Source organism: Rhamphochromis sp. 'chilingali' (genome assembly GCF_963969265.1).
Source record: "Rhamphochromis sp. 'chilingali' genome assembly, chromosome: 16".
In the NCBI taxonomy this organism is placed as follows: domain Eukaryota; kingdom Metazoa; phylum Chordata; class Actinopteri; order Cichliformes; family Cichlidae; genus Rhamphochromis; species Rhamphochromis sp. 'chilingali'.
In genome coordinates, this window is record NC_137943.1 from 2,502,556 (window position 1) to 2,521,667 (window position 19,112).

General features: G+C 43.8%; 2 protein-coding genes across 5 annotated transcripts; one reads left to right on the forward strand and one right to left on the reverse strand.

Annotated features, from left to right (window-relative positions):
- Positions 1–9,151: 9,151 nt before the first annotated feature.
- On the reverse strand, positions 9,152–17,554 carry atg10 (ATG10 autophagy related 10 homolog). 3 transcript variants are annotated; one of them, XM_080861168.1, is made up of 7 exons: positions 15,636–17,554; positions 12,026–12,130; positions 11,803–11,949; positions 11,553–11,727; positions 11,045–11,142; positions 10,874–10,971; positions 9,152–9,718 (listed from the first exon to the last, which is right to left on the reverse strand). In XM_080861168.1, the coding sequence occupies exons 1-7, from the start codon at positions 15,711–15,713 to the stop codon at positions 9,598–9,600; spliced, it is 822 nt and encodes a 273-aa protein (XP_080717294.1). In that variant the 5' UTR covers positions 15,714–17,554; the 3' UTR covers positions 9,152–9,597. The 3 variants fall into 3 exon arrangements, with proteins under 3 accessions (XP_080717294.1, XP_080717295.1, XP_080717296.1); XM_080861169.1 differs by having other exon boundaries at positions 15,547–15,705; XM_080861170.1 differs by lacking the exon at positions 15,636–17,554 and adding an exon at positions 12,410–12,548.
- LOC308383298 (THAP domain-containing protein 6-like) lies at positions 14,761–19,017 on the forward strand. 2 transcript variants are annotated; one of them, XM_080861172.1, is made up of 4 exons: positions 14,869–15,362; positions 17,630–17,822; positions 17,902–17,988; positions 18,070–19,017. In XM_080861172.1, the coding sequence occupies exons 1-4, from the start codon at positions 15,283–15,285 to the stop codon at positions 18,280–18,282; spliced, it is 573 nt and encodes a 190-aa protein (XP_080717298.1). In that variant the 5' UTR covers positions 14,869–15,282; the 3' UTR covers positions 18,283–19,017. The 2 variants fall into 2 exon arrangements, with proteins under 2 accessions (XP_080717297.1, XP_080717298.1); XM_080861171.1 differs by having other exon boundaries at positions 14,761–15,362; positions 17,902–19,017.
- The last annotated feature ends 95 nt before the right edge of the window (positions 19,018–19,112 follow it).

The window sequence follows — 19,112 nt, forward strand, 5'->3', positions numbered from 1 at the left end:
CTGCCTCAAATCACGTTATATTGTAAGGTAAAAACCCTGCAATAACACAGAAAACACAAACAGTCTATGAGCAAGCACAAAAAAGTTCCCTTTTAACAGGAAAAAGCAGAACCAGGCTCAGGGAGGGGCAGTCATTTGCTGCAACCATTTCGGGGTGAAGTGAGGGAGACAGGACAAAGACTTACTGTGGAACAGAGCCAAAGATTAATAATAACTCGTGATTAAATGCAGGGTGGTGTGTAAACACCTATTAAGTGAAAAAGGTGTGGAAAAGAATCATGAGAGGCCTCCAGCAGTCTACACCAAGGATTCATATAGTCCTAACTATATGTTCTGTCAAAAAGGAAACCACTAATGGCATGAAAGCATGGATAAGTCTAGAAGTGGTATGTAACTGTGTACATTCACTCAGTACATTTATATTTAAGAACTTTACTGAAGCAGAGTTTTAGTGTATTTCTGTTTCTGCATTTTGGTACTTTCTACTTCAACCTCATATTTTGGATGCAATATTTGACTTTGTACTCATACAACGACCAAGGAGGAGAGGAGGCTGCAGTGGAAGCGGGTCACGAGAGCACCCCGACTGTCACAAAACGGCCGGAGGCCGAGCACCAAAAATCAAACCCACGTGCAGAAAACCCAAAGCGGAGGCTGAAGAAAGGGTTTAGCAAAGGTTTATTAACTAGCACAGAAATGACGTTTACGATAGTCCTTGATTTAAAGCTTGACACATGGGGCATGAGGGTCTTGGCCAGGGGAGAGGGATAAGCAAGGGGACAGGTCCAAGAAAGCATCGGGAGCTGCTGGTGATTAGGTACGTACTGGAAGAGAGGAGAGCAGTGTTAGAGCGGTAGCCAATGAGGAGTTCTGGAGAGGGTGGAAGCTATGAAAATCTTCGTCTTACTGTGCAGGTGGGAGATGGAAGTGTCGAAGGAGAGGTGGTGCGGTTCAGGTGGGTTTGGTGGTGTGTGGCAGCTGTCCTGAGCGGTGAAGGTCCAGAGGTGGTGTAAGGGCAGGAGGGCAGGCAGGTGAGGCAAGGAGATGATTCTGAAAGCAGGCGGGTTAACCAGATTTCCAAGACGAGAGGTTCAGTGTGATGGAATTTCCAGGAGTAACTAGAACACAAGATGCAAGCTAAGTAGAGCACTTGAGATTCATAGGCATGAGGCCTGGTTACCAACATAGGGTAGTTGACGAACTGGCGAGGAAGCAGCGTCAGCAAGCAGCTTAAATCTCCAACCTGATTGCCTCAATCAGCTTCAGGTGAGGGAGGCAGTAGGCCCTGCCCATGGGTGGATACCAGGGAGGGCCAGACCTTCAGTGGAATTTTACAGCCACACACCCAGACCATGACACCGACCTGCTCGAGCACCGGAGCTGCCTTCAGCTGTTCAGCGCCAACTTTAAAAAGAATGAAGAAATTAAGAGATATTGGAGAGCAACAAGGAACCATTTACACTGAAGAGAATTCTCGGTCTCACTGCCAAGGAGGGTCTCCAAGTTGTTTTCTGCTGTGGTAAAGAATGTTGCGAGTGAAAATATTGAACTCAAGAAGCTGGTGTACGTGTACCTGATGAGGTATGCCGAGGAGAAACAGGACTTGGCATTGCTGTTTATTAGTATATTCCAGCGGACCCTTAAGGACCCAAACCAGTTCATTAATGTCATGTATATGATTCTGAAAAGCATCTTTCTATATTATTATTATTATTATGTGGCCTTGCAGCAAGAAGATCCCCAGTTCAAATCTGCTGGTCAGCAGGACCTTGGTCTGTGAAGTTCGCATGTGGCTTCCCTCTGTTCATCGTGGTCTATGGACCACCATGAACTTAAAAGGCTGCAGAGACAGATATCACCGTGTGATCCAGGTGATGGCATCCTTCATGCATCCTTTCATCAGGTCCAGCATCCCCCACAGCTTTCTGCCAAACACTAATTCAAAGGGAGAAAATCCTGTGGAGGCCTGGGGCACCTCCAGCACTGCAAACAACAAAGGGTCTAACCAGCGATCCCAGTTGCGTTCATCTTCGTGAGTGAATTTATGAATCATGGACATGTCAGAGGTTGGTAGATGCTGGTCCAAACAGATTTAATGTCCAGTAATTCATACAGTTCTTTTACTTTGTGAGACATGAATATTGTGCACTGGTCAGTCGATATCTCTTTCAGGATGCCAAGTAGGGAGATGACCTGAAACAGCGCCTGTGCTACACTTGGCTCGACAAGGTCCATGCTAATGTGCTCAAATGGGACTTCCATTAATGGTAACGGGCACAAATGCGCTTTTGGAATTACCAACTAGTTAACTAGGCTGAGCTGAGCATAGGGTGTCGTCACAAGTCTGTTCTAGTGGAAAATGTTCCATGAAGTGAGTTACCGGGACCGGCGGTGCCTTCACGCCCCCCTCAGTGTCGGACGACTGCTTCGCTGCTGAGCTCAGCACAAACCCTGTATATACCCTTTGGCACCTTATTACACTCAACAAAAATATAAACGCAACACCTTTGTTACTGCTCCCATTCCCCATGGGATGGACGTAGAGACCTAAAATTCATTCCAGATACACAATATAACCATCCCTCCCAAACAGTGGTCACAAATCAGTCCAAATGTGTGGTAGTGGGCACATCTGCCATATTGAGATAATCCATCCCACCTCACAGGTGTGCCACATCAGGATGCTGATCTGACATCATGAGTAGTGCACAGGTGTACCTCAGACTGCCCACAACAAAAGGCCACCCTGGAATGTGCAGTTTTTGCGCTATTGGGGGTCTGGGGACCCAGAACCGGTCAGTATCTGGTGTGACCACCATTTGCCTCATGCAGTGCAACACATCGTCGCATGGAGTCTATCAGATTGTCAATTGTGGCCTGTGGAATGTTGGTCCACTCCACTTCAATGGCTGTGCGAGGTTGTTGGATATTCGTGGGAACTGGTACACGCTGTCGTATACGCCGGTCAAGCACATCCCGAACATGCTCAATGGGTGACATGTCCGGTGAGTATGCTGGCCATGCAAGAACTGGGACATTCTCAGCTGCCATCTGCCCTGAACAATGTGAACCATGATTCATCCGTGAAGCGCACACCTCTCCAACGTGCCAGACGCCATCGAATGTGAGCATTTGCCCACACAAGTCTGTTACGGCGACGAGCTGGAGTCAGGTCAAGACCCCGATGAGGACGACGGGCATGCAGTTGAGCGTCCCTGAGACGGTTTCTGACAGTTTGTGCAGAAATTGTTTGGTTGTGCAAACCAATTGTTCCAGCAGCTGTCTGGGTGGCTGGTCTCAGACGATCTTGGAGGTGAACCTGCTGGATGTGGAGGTCCTGGGCTGGTGTGGTTACACGAGGTCTGCGGTTGTGAGGCCGGTTGGATGTGCTGCCATATTCTCTGAAACGCCTGTGGAGACGGCTTATGGTTGAGAAATGAACATTCAATGCACGGGCGACAGATCTGGTTGACATTCCTGCTGTCAGCATGCCAATTGCACGCTCCCTCATTGCTTGTGGCATCTGTGGCATTTTGCTGTGAGACAAAACTGCACATTCCAGGGTGGCCTTTTGTTGTGGGCAGTCTGAGGTACACCTGTGCACTACTCATGATGTCAGATCAGCATCCTGATGTGGCACACCTGTGAGGTGGGATGGATTATCTCAATATAGCAGATGTGCCCACTACCACACATTTGGACTGATTTGTGACCACTGTTTGGGAGGGATGGTTATATTGTGTATCTGGAATGAATTTTAGGTCTCTACGTCCATCCCATGGGGAATGGGAGCAGTAACAAAGGTGTTGCGTTTATATTTTTGTTGAGTGTAGAACCCAATACGTCTCTCTGGGGGAGGGTGTCAGAGGGCCAGCAACGCAGAACACTAGTCCCACCTCCATCAGACACTGATGCGATCGCCAGCCTCAGCTGTGAGCCTTCCAGCCACACTGACAGGTGGTCCTCGGCCAATTTTACAGCAATTTCCAGGATAACCAGCCGATGAAAGTGGACCCACTCCACCGTTCCAGCCCGAAGCCACTCGTTCCACATCCCTGAAGGTCCTCTCCATGACAGGGAGGCTCATGGTGTAGTCGGGCCTCTCCCCACAGGAGCGGCAACAAGCGGTAGGGCCCACTCCTCCTCCGGCCACCAGCACACCTCCACCATGGGCGCAGAGATCTCCTTCTCCTAGGCGTCATCTCCCTCCACCATCCGGTGAAACATCACAGGGAGTTTTCCAATACCTCTGTCTGTCGCTCGGCTTGGCCCTGCACTGCCTTCAGTCATTTAGGATGACTGTTACATTACCGCAACTCAAATCACCATTTGCGCCAGTGACTCAGGCGGCTGCGCGGGACGAGGCTCCGACATGCCGGCCGGGTTTTGGCACCATTTAAAAGGGCCGGCACAACTCAGTACTAAGCCTGTGTTCTTTGTGCTTCTTTCACACATGCCTGCTTTTCCCAAGACCTCGCACCCAGAGGTGGAGTGCCTGCTTGGTGCTCCGTTCCAGTCGTTGCTCCATCAGCTTCTTCGCACTCTCTCCTCTTCCCAGTGGCTACTAAAATGTGGAAGGCATGATTAGATGACGTTCACCATCTGTGACAATCAGCCTCCCCCTGACACCATGCCCTAAACCCACTGCTCCACCCGTCCTCTGCAGTTGAGCCACCAACCACACCCCACGACAAATTCATTCATTTCTCATTACTATGCATTACTCTCATATACTGGATCATGTATAACATGCCTACAGTCTCACACACTTACCTAAATCCCTATCTAATGAGGACACGCTCCCTTTGAGTGTTTATGTTTTTAACACAAGCTAACAGCATAGCTGAAAATGACGATGCGTGCACTTCAGGTGTTCATTGTCAGCCAAGGTTTTTCTGTCTTGTGCGTAGTTTGAACTTTAAAATCACATTCATGTGATTAAAAATAAAATCAGTCCAATGGCTACTCCTCAGATGTTGCAGACCTCTCTTCCATATCCTCCTCCTTCCACATGAAATGAGCTAGGATGACTTTATGTACTTTAAATATTCTTTAAAGATAAAATTTTGTTACTGTGTCAGGTGTGTATGTGAATTACGTGCACATACAGTGTGTTGGTAAACTTAAAAGCATAAAAATGCGGTAATTTTATTTTTCTGTTTTTGTTGGCCATGGCACCTAAACTATGTAGCATTATCTGTCTGCACTGACATGAGAGTCAGAGAAGTATTAGCACACAACTTCTGAGGCCAGTAAACAGCCCCCTCTGCTGGGTATCCTAGCAAACTACATGGAGCCGGTCTCTGGTACCTCTGCAGCCTCTTGATTTTCCAGGTAATTTCCAACCGCCTCAAAAGTTTGAAAAAAAAAATCTCACCTATACAATCTAAAACTATACAATCCATTTTTTTCTATCCATCCATCCATTTTCTTTTCTTTGTCTGTGGCTGGGTCGCAGGGGCAGCAACCTAAACTTATCTGAGGGAGCACGAGGCATATCGAGGCCAGTCGAGAGCTGGGGCCTTCTTCTGGTAGGTAATGCCTGAAACACCTCACTCAGGAGGCATCTTAGTCAGATGCCCAAACCACCTCCTCTCTCAGGTTGCTGAACGCCTCACCCTATTTCTAAGGCAGAGCCCAGCTACCCTTGGAAGAAAGCTTTTTTTCAGCTGCTTGTATCTACAATCTCATTCATTACACTAAACACATAAGTGATTGTGGTGTCGTCCAAATCCAGCATAACATTCTGCCTACTGACAGGTAAATTGAATAACAGTGATTATCTCTTCATCATGGCAGCTGTGAGTGGGTGGAATATATTAGTGAGTAGTGAACATTTAGTCCTCAAATGATGTGTTGGAAGCAAGAAAATGTGCAAGTAGAGGGGTTTAAGAAAACAAAGCCCAGATGACTGGATCAGAGTATCTCCAAAACTGCAACTCTCGTGGGGTTTTCCTGGTCTGCAGTGGTCTGTCTAACAAAAGTAGTCCAAGGATGGAAGGGTGGTGAACCAGAGACGGGGTCATGTAGGGCCAAGCACCACTTAAGCCCACGTGGTCCAATCCAATAGATGAGCTACTGTAGCTCAGACTGGGAAAAAGGTTCATGTTGGTTCTGATAGAAAGATGTTAGAATACACAGTGCATTGCAGTTTCTCAACTTACAACTTAAAGGACTTAAAGGTTACGGTTGTCACTTAATTGTCCAGGCTTTCTTCTAGTTCGTTTTTGTAGTTCATGTGTTAAATCAGCTTGCCTTGTGTTTGATATCATTCACCTACCTGCTTTCACAGACCAGTGGATATGGGCTTTGGACTCATAGTAGACACAGTAGAAGCCTGCCTCCACATCAAGCCTGCACAGCATGTCATACATGCTCTTATTCCGGTCTGAGGTGGTGATATCCACCGCTCAGCCGTGATAGTGCAAAGACTCTTCAGAAAAATAGCCATCCTGATATTTCTTTCCATTAGCTTCAAAAATAATTTTAAGTTAAGCTACACCTCATGATATAATAGTTTTCTGTATTTTTGTATTTCCACTTAGTTTTTTTTAACTAAACAATGACCTGGTTTAATATGTCTTGTTGTTGATCTGACTTTGCATTTAAATCATTTTAGAAACTGTTTCGGACCAGCTGATTCTTTTAAATAGCATCCTCATATGCAAACCATTAAAGGTGGTTGGGTGTCATCAAGGGGTGTAGACTAGATCTCCTGAAAGCTGCACGCTCAGTCCTGTCTAAGTTTACATCCACAGTCACAGTTTGTATTTGTGAACATTGCAGCATCTAACCTTTGGATGAATTAACTGGGATATGTGCATTACCCGTAGATTAAACAGAATATAAAAGAATTTAAAATGAGCTTTAAACCTTCCCCAAAGGTTGATTCGGTTCATCTGGACGCAGCGTTTTGTGGGAGAAACGCTTCGTCACTCATCCAGTGACGTCTTCAGTCTCAGCTGACTGCAGGTTTCAATCTTATAAACAATATATTTGCATAATGACTGAAACCAGCCCACTGAAGGAGCAATGGACTGGGAGGTCATTTCCTTTAACTGACCTCCCAGCCCATAATAATGAAAACACAGATGACATCTGACCAGGATTTTTACATTTAGTCTTCAGTATGAGGTCCATTTTGATTTGTTTGAGTTTAGGTACCAGAACTACATCATTCGGCTTTGGAAAATATTTAGAACTGGGTTCAGACACAGCCATTTAAACCCTTCAATACATTCAAGAAAAGTCCATTCTCTTTGATCCGTGTCGGTTCTTAGCCATCCAAGTCATTGTAGAATAAGAAGCTTGGAAAGAACGCAGCTGGACTTGTTTAAGTTTCGTGGAGAAGTTTCACTTCTCATGCAAGAGGACTCTTCAGTTCTGAGAGTACTCTGAGCAGGTCATCTTGAATACATCTGGATGCCTAAATACACTTCCTGCAATTTAACTATCCAATTAGTATAACCGCACAGTAATAAACGGGTATACCTAATGAAGTGATTGAGTATTAGTACACTGTCTAAAAATACCTTAAGCTCAAGTATAAATCTTAGGGGTTTTTGTTTGTTTTTTAAAATAAGGATTCCAATTCCTTCATGTTCAAATGACATCCACCTATACAGTGTGTAGTGTTACTTTCCTAAACACTTAAGTCACCCTCGCCAAACTCCCGGTGGCGCCATCTTACCTAAGGTGTCCTTCTGTTCAACTTCCCTGTCAGACATGCACCATACACACAATGCAGTTAACTGATAGCATTATTTAAAAGCTTTATTCAACTGAAGCTGGATATCTTAGTTTAATATCTTAAGTGACCTAGCCTACCTACTTCCAGAGGCGCAATATCCACAGACTCAGTCAATACAGGCTGATGGACATCTCAGCCTGCACGCGTGCGATTGTGACTTTATGACGACACTTACCTTTGGTTTCAGACGTGGAGCACCTGAACTGGCTGCTTTCCAAAGCAATGCTGAATGGTCTGTGACAGACAGGGTAAGGCTGTAGCTCAGGAGGCTGAGCATCTACTGATCGGCAGGTTAATGGATCAATCACAGGCTGTTCTGGTGAAGCGCTTTGAGTGCTCAGAGTAGAAAAGCACTATATAAGAACTGTTCTAAATATATTCAAATTTTGATAATTATCAATACAAATTTATATACTATGCCATCCAGAGACCTGAAAGCGGCACTGTTTAGTGCACAATGAGATGGAAATGTCCAGTGAGATCCCATTTGTGGTCGTCTGTCCTTTCACAGTGGCCTGACATCTAATTATGACACCTTATTTATTCATCATTATCTGTTTCTTATGTCATGACCTGGCTCAAAGAAAGCAGGAGATTGCAGGGTTTACTTTAATATCGAGTCAGCAAATCAGTGTATGCTACTCGCTTCAAAGTCCGACACATTTTAAAAATGCTTTTTATGCTTTACACTTCAGTGTACACCATTTTAACCTGCCTGTCACTCAAAGTACTTGAGTTTGCTTTACAGTAAAAAAAAATGCAGCATTATCATTGGCAGTGTTCCAGTCATCCTTCAAGTCAAGACCGTAAGCAGAACTACTGCCTACCACCTACGTCATCAGCAAGATTTACTGTATACGGTCCACGTTGACTGTGCATCTGAGAAAACCGTGATGATGGCTTGATAGTATTCTTACTTTCCGGAACACTAAGCAGCAAACAAAAAACCTTAAATTAAATAGAACTTGAATAGTTACATAATTATCATTAAAATACAAACTAGTTATTCAGAAAGGTGTTCTGCACTTGCACCGATGGATTAAACATTTCCCGTGAAACGCTAATGTACATCTATAATAAAAATATCTCACAGGCTACACTGATGTGGCTCCGTTGAAAACTCACCACCATCAGCTGACCATATTACTGTATTGACTATATTTAAAAGAATCAAATGTTGAACTGTTTTCCCACTCAGAAAGATTCTGTGGAATACTCGGCCACGCCCACTTGTTGGAGATTTCCCACCAGGTGTTTCTTTCAGCATTATACAACTTCTCTTAACTCTCCTCCAACTTCTTTTGAAATGTTTTGCTGGTATAAAATGTACAAATGCATTTCAAAAAGGTCGTGATTGGTTTCGTTTTGTTTTTGTATTATTTCAATGAGGTCTGCAAATCCCAGGATTATATTTTTATTACATTTTGCACAGTTGAGTCTAAATTCTAGCACAATATGTATTGTATACATTACATCAACACAAATATTAAATGTATTAATAGCACAGGGCATCTCTCCAAAGCACGGAGTTGGTATCTAATCAAAACGCTGATTTTGACAGTGGTCAAATTAAAGGAAAAAGAGCATCTCACTACGAGTTCAAGCCGCCATGTGCCACTGATTCTCCATGTCTATGGATCTGTAGTGGAGAGATGGGCCGCGATTCTTCTGTAAGATATTCCATGTTTTGATGATGAAAGTGGAGAGCGTTATCTAACACTGGTCCAAACTCTCCCCGGACGGGGGAGATGTCACTCATTTGCAAGTCTTCCTTGCAAAATGTCGCACAGAGCCGCCTCCCGTCTCCACGGTGCTGCTCATCAAATCTGAAGCAGAGCGCTGTAGCTCTAGTCAGGCTCACTGCTGCTGGGAGAGGACGGATGGAGCTGGGTGCAGTACTTCAGAGGGACGTCCAGACCCACCACAGGACCCACCACACTGAGCCACAACAACACATAGTTCACTGGCCTGCCCACACACACACAGACACACACACACACACACATATGTATGAATCCAGCTTTTCAAAAAACAGAGGAAGCAACAACTGCATCAAAAAGAAAACTGCAAAGAGTCACGATGTACAGAGTCGACACCCTCTGTCAGCTCAAACTTTTATATACTGGGACAACAAAGGAACCAGATCTTTACCAGGTTTTAAAATGATTTAAATACAGACTCGGATAAACAACAGAACATGAGGTATTATACCACGCTGTTACTTATTGAACAAAAACTAATCCAAAACGCAGAAGCAGAGATGTCGACAGCAGGACTGTATTTCATGTTACTGTTCTCAGACTGGTTTGATGTTTCAACGCACGATCGTAGTGATGTTAAACTCGTGTTGCAAATGACTCTGAAAAGCAACGAGACTGAAAATGTAACGAGTTGAAATCACAGATATTTGTATAAAAATGAAGGAAGATGTTAGAAAAATAAAGAAAAAAGTACCTGAAAATTCTACTTAAGTACAAAATCAAAGTACTTGTACACACACACACACACACACACACACACACACCTGTATTTCTGCTTCGTTTTGTTAGTTCCAATATGTCTTGTTGTTGATCTGACTTTGTATTTAAATCATTTTAGAAACTTTTTAGGATCAGCTGATTTTCTTAAACAGCATCTTCATATGTCACCATCAGAGGTGACAGAGGGTGTAGACTAGATCTCCTGAAAGCTGCACGTTCAATCCTGTTTAAGTTTACACCCACAGTCACAGAGTAACAACCAGAGCTACGAGTGGACAGCTGCAGAGTCCTACGGTTCCCGAGTTAATACTTTGAACCAAACTGACATTCAGTTAGTGAAAGCAACAACACGGTGTATGCGTCAGTGTGACACCATGTGTGTTGATGTGATCTGATTTTGCAGCAGCAGAGTTGGTCTTGAAAAAGCGTCCAGTTTTCACTAATGTGGACCTAAAAATAAGTTTGTTTTTTGAAATGCAATCCAAATCCAACCAGGCTAAAAATACAAAATCAGAAACATGCCACAAAAGCCTGAGAAATATTTTAATACAGGAGTCAATGTTCCCGAGCTGCCTGATCAACAGAGCAACACTGAGCTACCTCAGAGTTTTACATCAACAGCGCTGTGGTTCGGCGACCCTACCTGGGCTGTTCCTGAGCCTCCTGCAGCACAGGCCTCATGAACTCCTCCGTTCTACAGGGGTGGAGCATAAAGAAAGGCTGACCCAGCAGAGGATGCTCCTGGCACACAGACACAAGAGTAAGTGGACTGTCAGGAGAAAAGTAGAGATAATGATGCCGAGACTTCCTTTACCTGTTGAGTGATTGCAGTCAAAGGACTGTTCTGAAGGCAGTGTCTGAAGTTTGGATGAACAGAGCTCCACACGTCCTCTAACATCAGACTCCGACCCTCTGACAAAGAGCAGTGCAAAACGGGTGAGTTTATACCACAGGGACCTGCTGAGGGACGACCTCCTGCCACAGGTTAGTGCATCATCACCAACATTAAGTCTGAGTCGCCTTCATACTGATGAGTTTAGTTTTCATTCTTCTGCCCTTTGTTCTGCTGTTTATGTTTCGTGGTTGTGTTACTCGAGTTTAACCAAACATCATCACTTCCACCTGTGTACTTGATTTACACAAAATACCGAGTCCCTTGAAAGAGCTACACAGCAGTTGTGGAGAAAGCTGCTGCGGTGAAACACAGCTAACATCATGTTGGTGGCGAGTGGCAGCAAAGGCAAACGCTGCGGTATCCTGCTCAAACAGGAGGACACGGGGGTAGGTGTGTGTGTGCCGTGGCTGCCGTATGTGTGACTAACCCAGGGTGAAAGCTCTGAAATACAGCACAGGAGCGCTGTAGCTGCAAGAGTACAGGATGTGATACTCGTACTGAAGCACGTGGCTGCTGCCTTCAGACAGCACGCAGACTGCATCGTCCTCATCACCGCCGTCGCCTGTGATGCCATCAGAATGAAAACGGGTAGCAACAACAGGCTGTGGAGGAAGAGACACATTTAGTGATATTTACTGGAGAGACAGCTGGAAAATGAAGCGCTGTTCAAGTTTCACCTGCGTCCTTTCCTGCTGCTGCAGTTCTTGGATGGGGTGAGCGAAAATAGGGGAAACTGAAGCAGCTTCCTTCTGTTTCTGTGCATCACAGCAGTCAGCTACGACTGACCTGAGAACAGTCTTCCTGAGGTAGCCCTCTTCTGAACCCTGTACCAAAATCAGACTGCCTTTAAAGCACAGCTCCAGGCTGCTCATCAAGATCAAGATTGAGAGGCCTCCTCACCTGGACTGCCTCCCAGCTCCAGCCATCTCTCAGATGCTCAGACTGCTGCAGGAGGAGCTGACAGCAGGAAAAGAACTCCTTTTCATTCAGCGCACACCCACTCATCTATGCAGAGGACACACAAAAACAAAACAGTATTTCATGTATAGTCAGACTGTGGATGCACGTGTGCCGATATAAGTTGGGTGCATAAATATCAGGACCAAGACAACTCAGATGCAGGTGAAGTGCAGCCTTTCAGCTTTCATTCAGCAAGTTGAACTAAAAGTTTGCATAAAAATATAAGTAACTAAAGCATTTATTTAACACAATCCCATCATTTCAGGGGCTCAAAAGTAATTGGACAAATCAAATAACTGAAAATAAAATGCTCATTTCTAATACTTGGTTGAAAATCCTTTGCCGGTGATGACAGTCTGAAGTCTTGAACTCATGGACATCACTAGATGTCCTCCTGACTCTCCCAGGCCTTTACCGCAGCAGCTTTCAGTTGCTGTTTGTTTGTGGGCCGTCTGTCTTCTACATGTGAAATGCTCAGTTGGGTTAAGATCAGGTGACTGACTTGGTCATTCAAGGATATTCCACTTCTTTGCTTTAATAAACTCTTGCAGTGCAAGCTGTCCAGCGTTCTTCATGGAACACTGGATATGGACACGCCTTACTCATGGAGAGTGTTGTTCACGTGATTGGCTGTTGTGAAGTCTTTTCTCATCACCATGGTAATGATTCTGCAGTCATCTGTAGACGTCCAGGTCTTTTTGTGTTTCTGACTTCACCAGTGCTTGCTTTCTTTCTCAGGATGTACCAAACTGTAGATTTTCCATATTGTGAAGACATTTCTCGGATGGGTTTGTTTTTGCAGCTTCAGGATGGCTTGTTTCCCCTGCATGGACAGCTCCTTTGACCACATGTTGTCTGTTCACAGCAAAATCTCCAAATGCAAGCACCGCACCTCAAATCAGCTCCAGGCACAAGGAAGGAACTGCCCACACCTGCCTGTGAAACAGCCTTTGAGTCAACTGTCCAATTACATTGGTCCCTTTAAAAACAGGGTGGCACATGTTAAGGAGCTGAAATTTCTAAACTCTTCATCCAATTTGAATGTAGATAGTCTACACATCATGTCCACGTCCATTATAGAACTATAACTGGAATATGTTTCAGTAAACAGGTTAAAAAACTAAACTTGTGTCAGTGTTCAAATATATATGGACCTGATTGTCTTTGAGCTCATTTTACGTACAGATGCACTGACCTCATATTTAGATGGAATATTGCTTAAAGGCAAGATGACTCGTGTATTTCACCCTTGCTGTGACAGCGTTTTTCCTACGTTTGCATAAGTGTTTAAGTTGACTGCTAACTGTGAGTTACCAAACCTAAATGCGCCCACGCTAGAGATGCTCTTCTGCTTCTTCACTCCCTCTTGCTCATTATGGTTGATGTAACAGTTGTTGGGACACTTTTGTTACACTTACAGTAACGTAAAGCATAGTCTTAATTGATATTATCCCTTATTGTCAGGGATTCCACATGGGAGGTGAAGAACCACAAATTGTTCATAGTTAAAGCAAAGTTACGTGCTACATATCTTTATGCATGCTCAAACAACTGGGTAAGTACATCCCAGAAAGTTGATTCTTTTCATCTGGATGCAGCGTTTTTGGTGGGAGAAACGTAATGCAAGCTCTTCAATGCAACCACAGCATTGTAAGAGCTTGAAAGTACCCTTAGTGCACAACCAGCCAAAGCGCCACAAAGACTGCGGGCGCGACACGTGATGGGACACAATCAGTCTCCTCAGACCGTGACCTGTCCTGATGATAAGAGGTTAAAAACAGAGCCAAAGGGTCCGACTGTCCAAGGTGGACGGCTGTGCAGGTCTTGGAGGATCCTCTGATGTTGGTGTAAACCTGATCCAGTGGTTTTCCATTCCATGTTCCAATGGGAACGTTTTTGTGGCACTTTGGTAACACAGACTTCAGGTTTGTGTGGTTAAAGTCCCCCGCCATAATAAAGGAACTAGCCGGAAGTCTTGTTGTTTACTGATGGCATTATGCGGTCTACTCACAGCTAATTTTGCACTGGTCCATAGATGACTGTACACAGCAAAGACAAACAGTGTGCTACGTTCAATGCTGAGATGAAAAGGTGTCCATTTTAGCAATGTGAACTCCGAGTCTATGGAAAATGTTTTTCTCCAACAGCAACATCAGTCCAGAAGTTGTCTTTCAACAAATGCACACACCTCTTCCTTTGTTCTTCTCAGCCTCTGGTGTGCAGTCCACTCTGTAGACACTGTGTCCCTGTGTTTCCACAGCTGCATCTGGCATGTTCTTAATACAGCCATGTCTCGGAAATTATTGTTCCACACCTGTCACTGACAAACTAGAGCCTCAAATCATCCGTTTTGTTGAAAAGTGAGCGAGAACTAAACTGTGCCGAGACTAACGTAGCCCGGCTCTAATCAGAGAGTGTGCAGGTCCAGTCGGTTTTGATTCCAGGGCCGAATTTCTAAAAAAGAGATTTAGCTTTGAGGTGGATCAGTGTTCTTTTTGTACTGACGAAAATGAAACCCTAAAACATTTCTTCCATGCCCTATCACACAATGCTTTTGGTGTGACATAAAAAATTGGATTTCTCTAAAAATGAATGATGTGCCACCATTTGAACTATATCATGTTTTTTTATATGGATCATCTAGCTTTGGATGTCTCTGTCAGAGATATTTACCCAACATGGTATTGAGTAAATATCATATCCATTGTGCTAGATGGGGGAACTCTAAGCCTTATTTCCCTGGTTTTATTAATGATTTTAAGTTTTTTTTCTTCGCTTAAAAAGACAAAGAGCAAATATGCCAAACATTTTTACCAGGGTATTGCCCATCTCCTGCTATTCTAAATTTTGACTTATTTTATGTTTTTTGTTTCACTGCTCCCTTTTATGCACAATTTAAATGCCTGCCATGTATCTTTTGTTTTTTTAATTGTACTTTTTTATTCATTTACTTTTTTATTATTCCCCTAATTCTGTATTTCTTGTACTGTTTCTAATTTTCATTTGCATTATTATCCGTGTTCCTCTTTGAGAGTTTGTATTTTGCAATTGCTCAATAAAAAAACAGTTTGTTTTCCGGATCACGTGACCACTGCGTTCATGATTCATACGTGGGTTCCTCATCCGGCTCCTGAGACGTGTTTATACCGCCGCCATATTGCAACGGGGTTCCTCGGGTCAGCCCAAAATAACAGAACATGCCAGACTTCTGTGCCGCTCTCGGGTGCTCTAATCAAAGGAACGCCAACACCAAGCAGCAGGGAATAACTTTCCACAGGTGAGCCGCTACAATACTACTGCTGTACGAGCATAGCATCTAGTTTACGACTATTAGCGTTTCTTCACACAGCAGAGTGTCAACAGCTTTAACACAGTTATTTAACTTTAAGCTGCCAAACCATTAAAGCGTCAGTGAGGCTGAACATGGAAGCTGTGAGTCAGCTGGGTGCTGTAGTACTGACCCACGGCACGCGACGGATGCGTTGTCTGTGGTAATGTTGCTCCTGTGTGCGGGTAGAAAACGGCTCCAGTTTATTTCATCTGCACTCACCAAGCACAGCACTGCGCGACGGGTCCCGTACGAAACTGCCACATCCGTTTTACGACAGTTCCTACCGCTTTCTGTCATGGCACCGAGTGACGTTGCAGCAAACGTATTTATTATTTATGCCACAGTGATGTGCGACACCACTGATTTCCTTTCCGATCCTTTGTACAGAAACTGAATGTGTGATTTAAACTTCTAGCTTCATAACGATCACAGGACATCAGACAACTTGTCCTTATTGTTTAATTATGAAGGATTATCATGTAGAAATAAAAGCCTGAAGTTGTGCGTTAACTGACGTTATGTGAACACGTATATCGTGTCATTTAACATGTATGTACTTGCCTGGACATTTCAACAAAAATACTCTATTCACACTTTCCCTCATCCATGGTAGTGCAGCGCCACACTACAAATTTTGGTATCAATCCAATACCAAGTAAACACAGGGCCACTATTGCCGATATCCGTACCAATAATTGTAAGTTATTCAGGCAGCTGATTGGGGGAGAGTGGTGTGCCATCACTTACCAGATTAAGTCTCAATTTGCAAATTCTGAGCACATTTTGTTCACCACTATATCACTGTCATTGTTACTTTGCAGAATAATTAGTTAACACAACAAAACACACCTTTCAGCTTGTCATGTGTTTTGAAACTGGGTTTTTGGGGACCTGGAATGTAAATGTTTCTGTCTCTAAAGCACACAAAAAGGTTTGGAAATTTTTTGTAGTGCATGTTTGAGGTTTATTTTTTCAAAGAAATAATTAACACAGTTCAGCGGGCTACATACTGAATTTGAAGGATGAAAGCGAAGTTGGACCGATCCACCCGCCTCTAACGTTTACGTTGTAAAGTGGGACTCCAGTTATTGTTCAGACAACAAGAACAATGAATTGCATGGCCTTCTAAAAGTGATATTGGAAAAAAAATAATAGCTGATTTTTGAATCCAGTAAGTTCAGGTAACAGATGTCTTCATGTACCTGTATGGAGATATTTCCCCATTCAAACAGCAGTGCCCACTTTGTCCCAATGCGCCTAAACAAGAGGAAAATGCTGCTCGTTTGTTTCAGGCAATCCAGCACACCCAGATCTTTGGAGAGTCTCAGCTGCTGGAATAGTTTTTGATCATTTCAGTTTCTTCAGATGTTAACTGTAATTATTAGAGAGATTATTATATTTTTGTCACCACTCTTCCTTGAATACTTGAGATAAAAAAAATCTAACTTTAGTGCTTTGTATGTTAGAACTTTACTCTTCTCATTGACTGAAGCACCAACAACAGCACAAGCAAGCTTGGGCCGGGGGCTAGTTACGTGGTGCAGACGGGGGGGCCTGTGACTGCCCCTGCCATGCTTTGTGTTCCCCTGCTGAAGCATGAAAGAGGCTGGGGGTTTATGAGTCGTGGTTCAGTAGAGCACGCCTGTCCTTGCAGTGGTTTGTAGCCTCTTGGATGTTGATGTGACTCACAGCCACAGGTTCAGATTCAATGGGGGAAAACAAGAGACAGTTCATCACGAGAATGTGCTGAATTTCAGATCTTATCTTTCAGATATCAAAGTGAACATGAAGCTCATTTTCCACATTATGGTCATTCTAGGAGCCAGAAAAGAGAATTCTCCTGGGTATGCCCACTGGGTAATGACTTGCAGCCAATCAGTGCACAGTGTCCTTTGTTTCTCAGTCAGAACCAGCACTTCCACACGGTCAAGGGAAAAACGGCTTAAGGCTCCATAATGGGATATGGTGAACACAAAAACAGGCAGCTGTGTTGAATCAGCAGTGCTAACATGAAATGAGAAAAGCTGAGAATAGTTCATTAAAAGGAGGACAGGGTGCATCAACATGTGGTTGTGTGTATACAGCGTTGACTTTGAAGCTCAGAGGGGGGAAACCTCTGAGTTCTGAGGGACCACAGTAGTGTACTGTGTACCTTGTTGCTACAGACAACAGGACTACATGCTGTTCTCCTCATAAGGCTCTTATCTCTGTAGGTTCCCGAAGGACAAAGTTAAAAGGCAGTTATGGAAAATGGCCCTGAAGAGAAGAGACTTTGAGCCAAATGACCGCTCGGTTGTCTGCAGCTGTCATTTTAAAGCAGAAGACTTTGACAGGACTGGACAGACAACTCGTATAAGAGAAGGAGTGATCCCATCAGTTTTTTTATTTACAAGACATCTTGGCAAGGTGAGTATCACATATCACAGGCTGTGTTGAACCGAGTGATAACTGTGAGGAAAACCTTTTGCACTCTGAACCTTCCCAGGCACATACTGCAACCAGAACAAGCAGGACCTCTCAGAAAGCTGCAGAAGAACCCCCACAGGTGCAGGATGTGGAGCAAACAGCATCTGTGAGTGACAGCTGCCGTTTACACATTCTGGACCGTCATCAGTTAGAAAGCCACTTTTCATTCAGTCGTAATATTTTTCAGGATCATCAGTATGCGCTAGACCCAGTGCAAGTAAAAAAGCGGTTAAATGAGGCCCGGGAGAAGTTGGAAGAATTGCGTCGGGACTTAAGAAATGCTAAGGATCGGGAAAGAAGGCACAAAAAGACAGTAAAAAGCTTGCTGGAGGATTTGAAACACAAACACATGCTCTCAGAAGAACTGCAGCAAAGACTGGATGATATTCTGCTTGGCTAAACTGTGGCCTCTCTTTGTCGCTCCACTGGCCTGCGATGTTCCCAAAAAAACGTTGCTCAGATTTGATATTAAAGTTCTTAAAAAAACAGTGTTTCCGTGACAACATGTGGGTTATATTAGTGTGATCCTTTGTAAATGTTCAAAATAAAATCTATAACACTTTTTTAAAAACCATAACAAGTGAAGTGATAAACAGTGATAGAAGTTTATCAAACATAACATTCATACTGGAAGCAAAGGAACCTCTCACTCATGTCTCATTAAGTGCTCGTCAGCAAGCAGTAGACTGCTTTGACAAACGTAGCAGCACAGGTCGCTGTGTGCTGCTGTTCCAGGCTTTAGAGCAATTTAATGGAATAATCTGACAAATAATCTGACCTGCTGTGTTGTGGTTTCAAGGCCTGATATTGCACATAACCTAAGTAGTCTTGCAGACACAGCATGCTAACGATGTCTTAGTCAGGAGCGTCTAAGATCCACTCCAGAAGGCTCGGCTTGTATCTCAGGGCAGAGTTGTGAATAATCCCGCAGCTTTTTACTTTCACATTAGATTTTATGTGACTATTATCAATTCTTTCCCGTTTTGTTGAACTATTCCATTGTCTGCTACACAAACCCAGATTCTTAAGCATTAACAAGCTGTTCTTTTAAGCTTGGTTCATGCGTGTTATAGAGCTCAACCTTCGTGCAGCTCCTCTGCAGTAACATTAAGCACACCTTTGATCTCACGAGTATCCAATCAGATCTCGAGACATATTTTTGTACTTACAATAAATCATTTCATCTCTTATAGTCACTCCCATTTATATTTATTTAAAAGCCCAGCTCTA

Bases quoted from the DNA above. Each gene is read 5' to 3' on its own strand.
- atg10 (XM_080861168.1), bottom strand. From the start codon at position 15,713: ATGACAGAAAGCGGTAGGAACTGTCGTAAAACGGATGTGGCAGTTTCG. The intron at 11,143-11,552 runs GTTAGTCACACA...GCTCTTTGTCAG, and splicing joins TTTCAGAGCTTTCACCCTGG to AGGGTCGGAGTCTGATGTTA. The intron at 10,972-11,044 runs GTAAAGGAAGTC...TCTGTGTGCCAG, and splicing joins TGACTGCAATCACTCAACAG to GAGCATCCTCTGCTGGGTCA.
- LOC308383298 (XM_080861171.1), top strand. From the start codon at position 15,283: ATGCCAGACTTCTGTGCCGCTCTCGGGTGCTCTAATCAAAGGAACGCC. The intron at 15,363-17,629 runs GTGAGCCGCTAC...TTATCTCTGTAG, and splicing joins CAGGGAATAACTTTCCACAG to GTTCCCGAAGGACAAAGTTA. The intron at 17,823-17,901 runs GTGAGTATCACA...GAACCTTCCCAG, and splicing joins TTACAAGACATCTTGGCAAG to GCACATACTGCAACCAGAAC.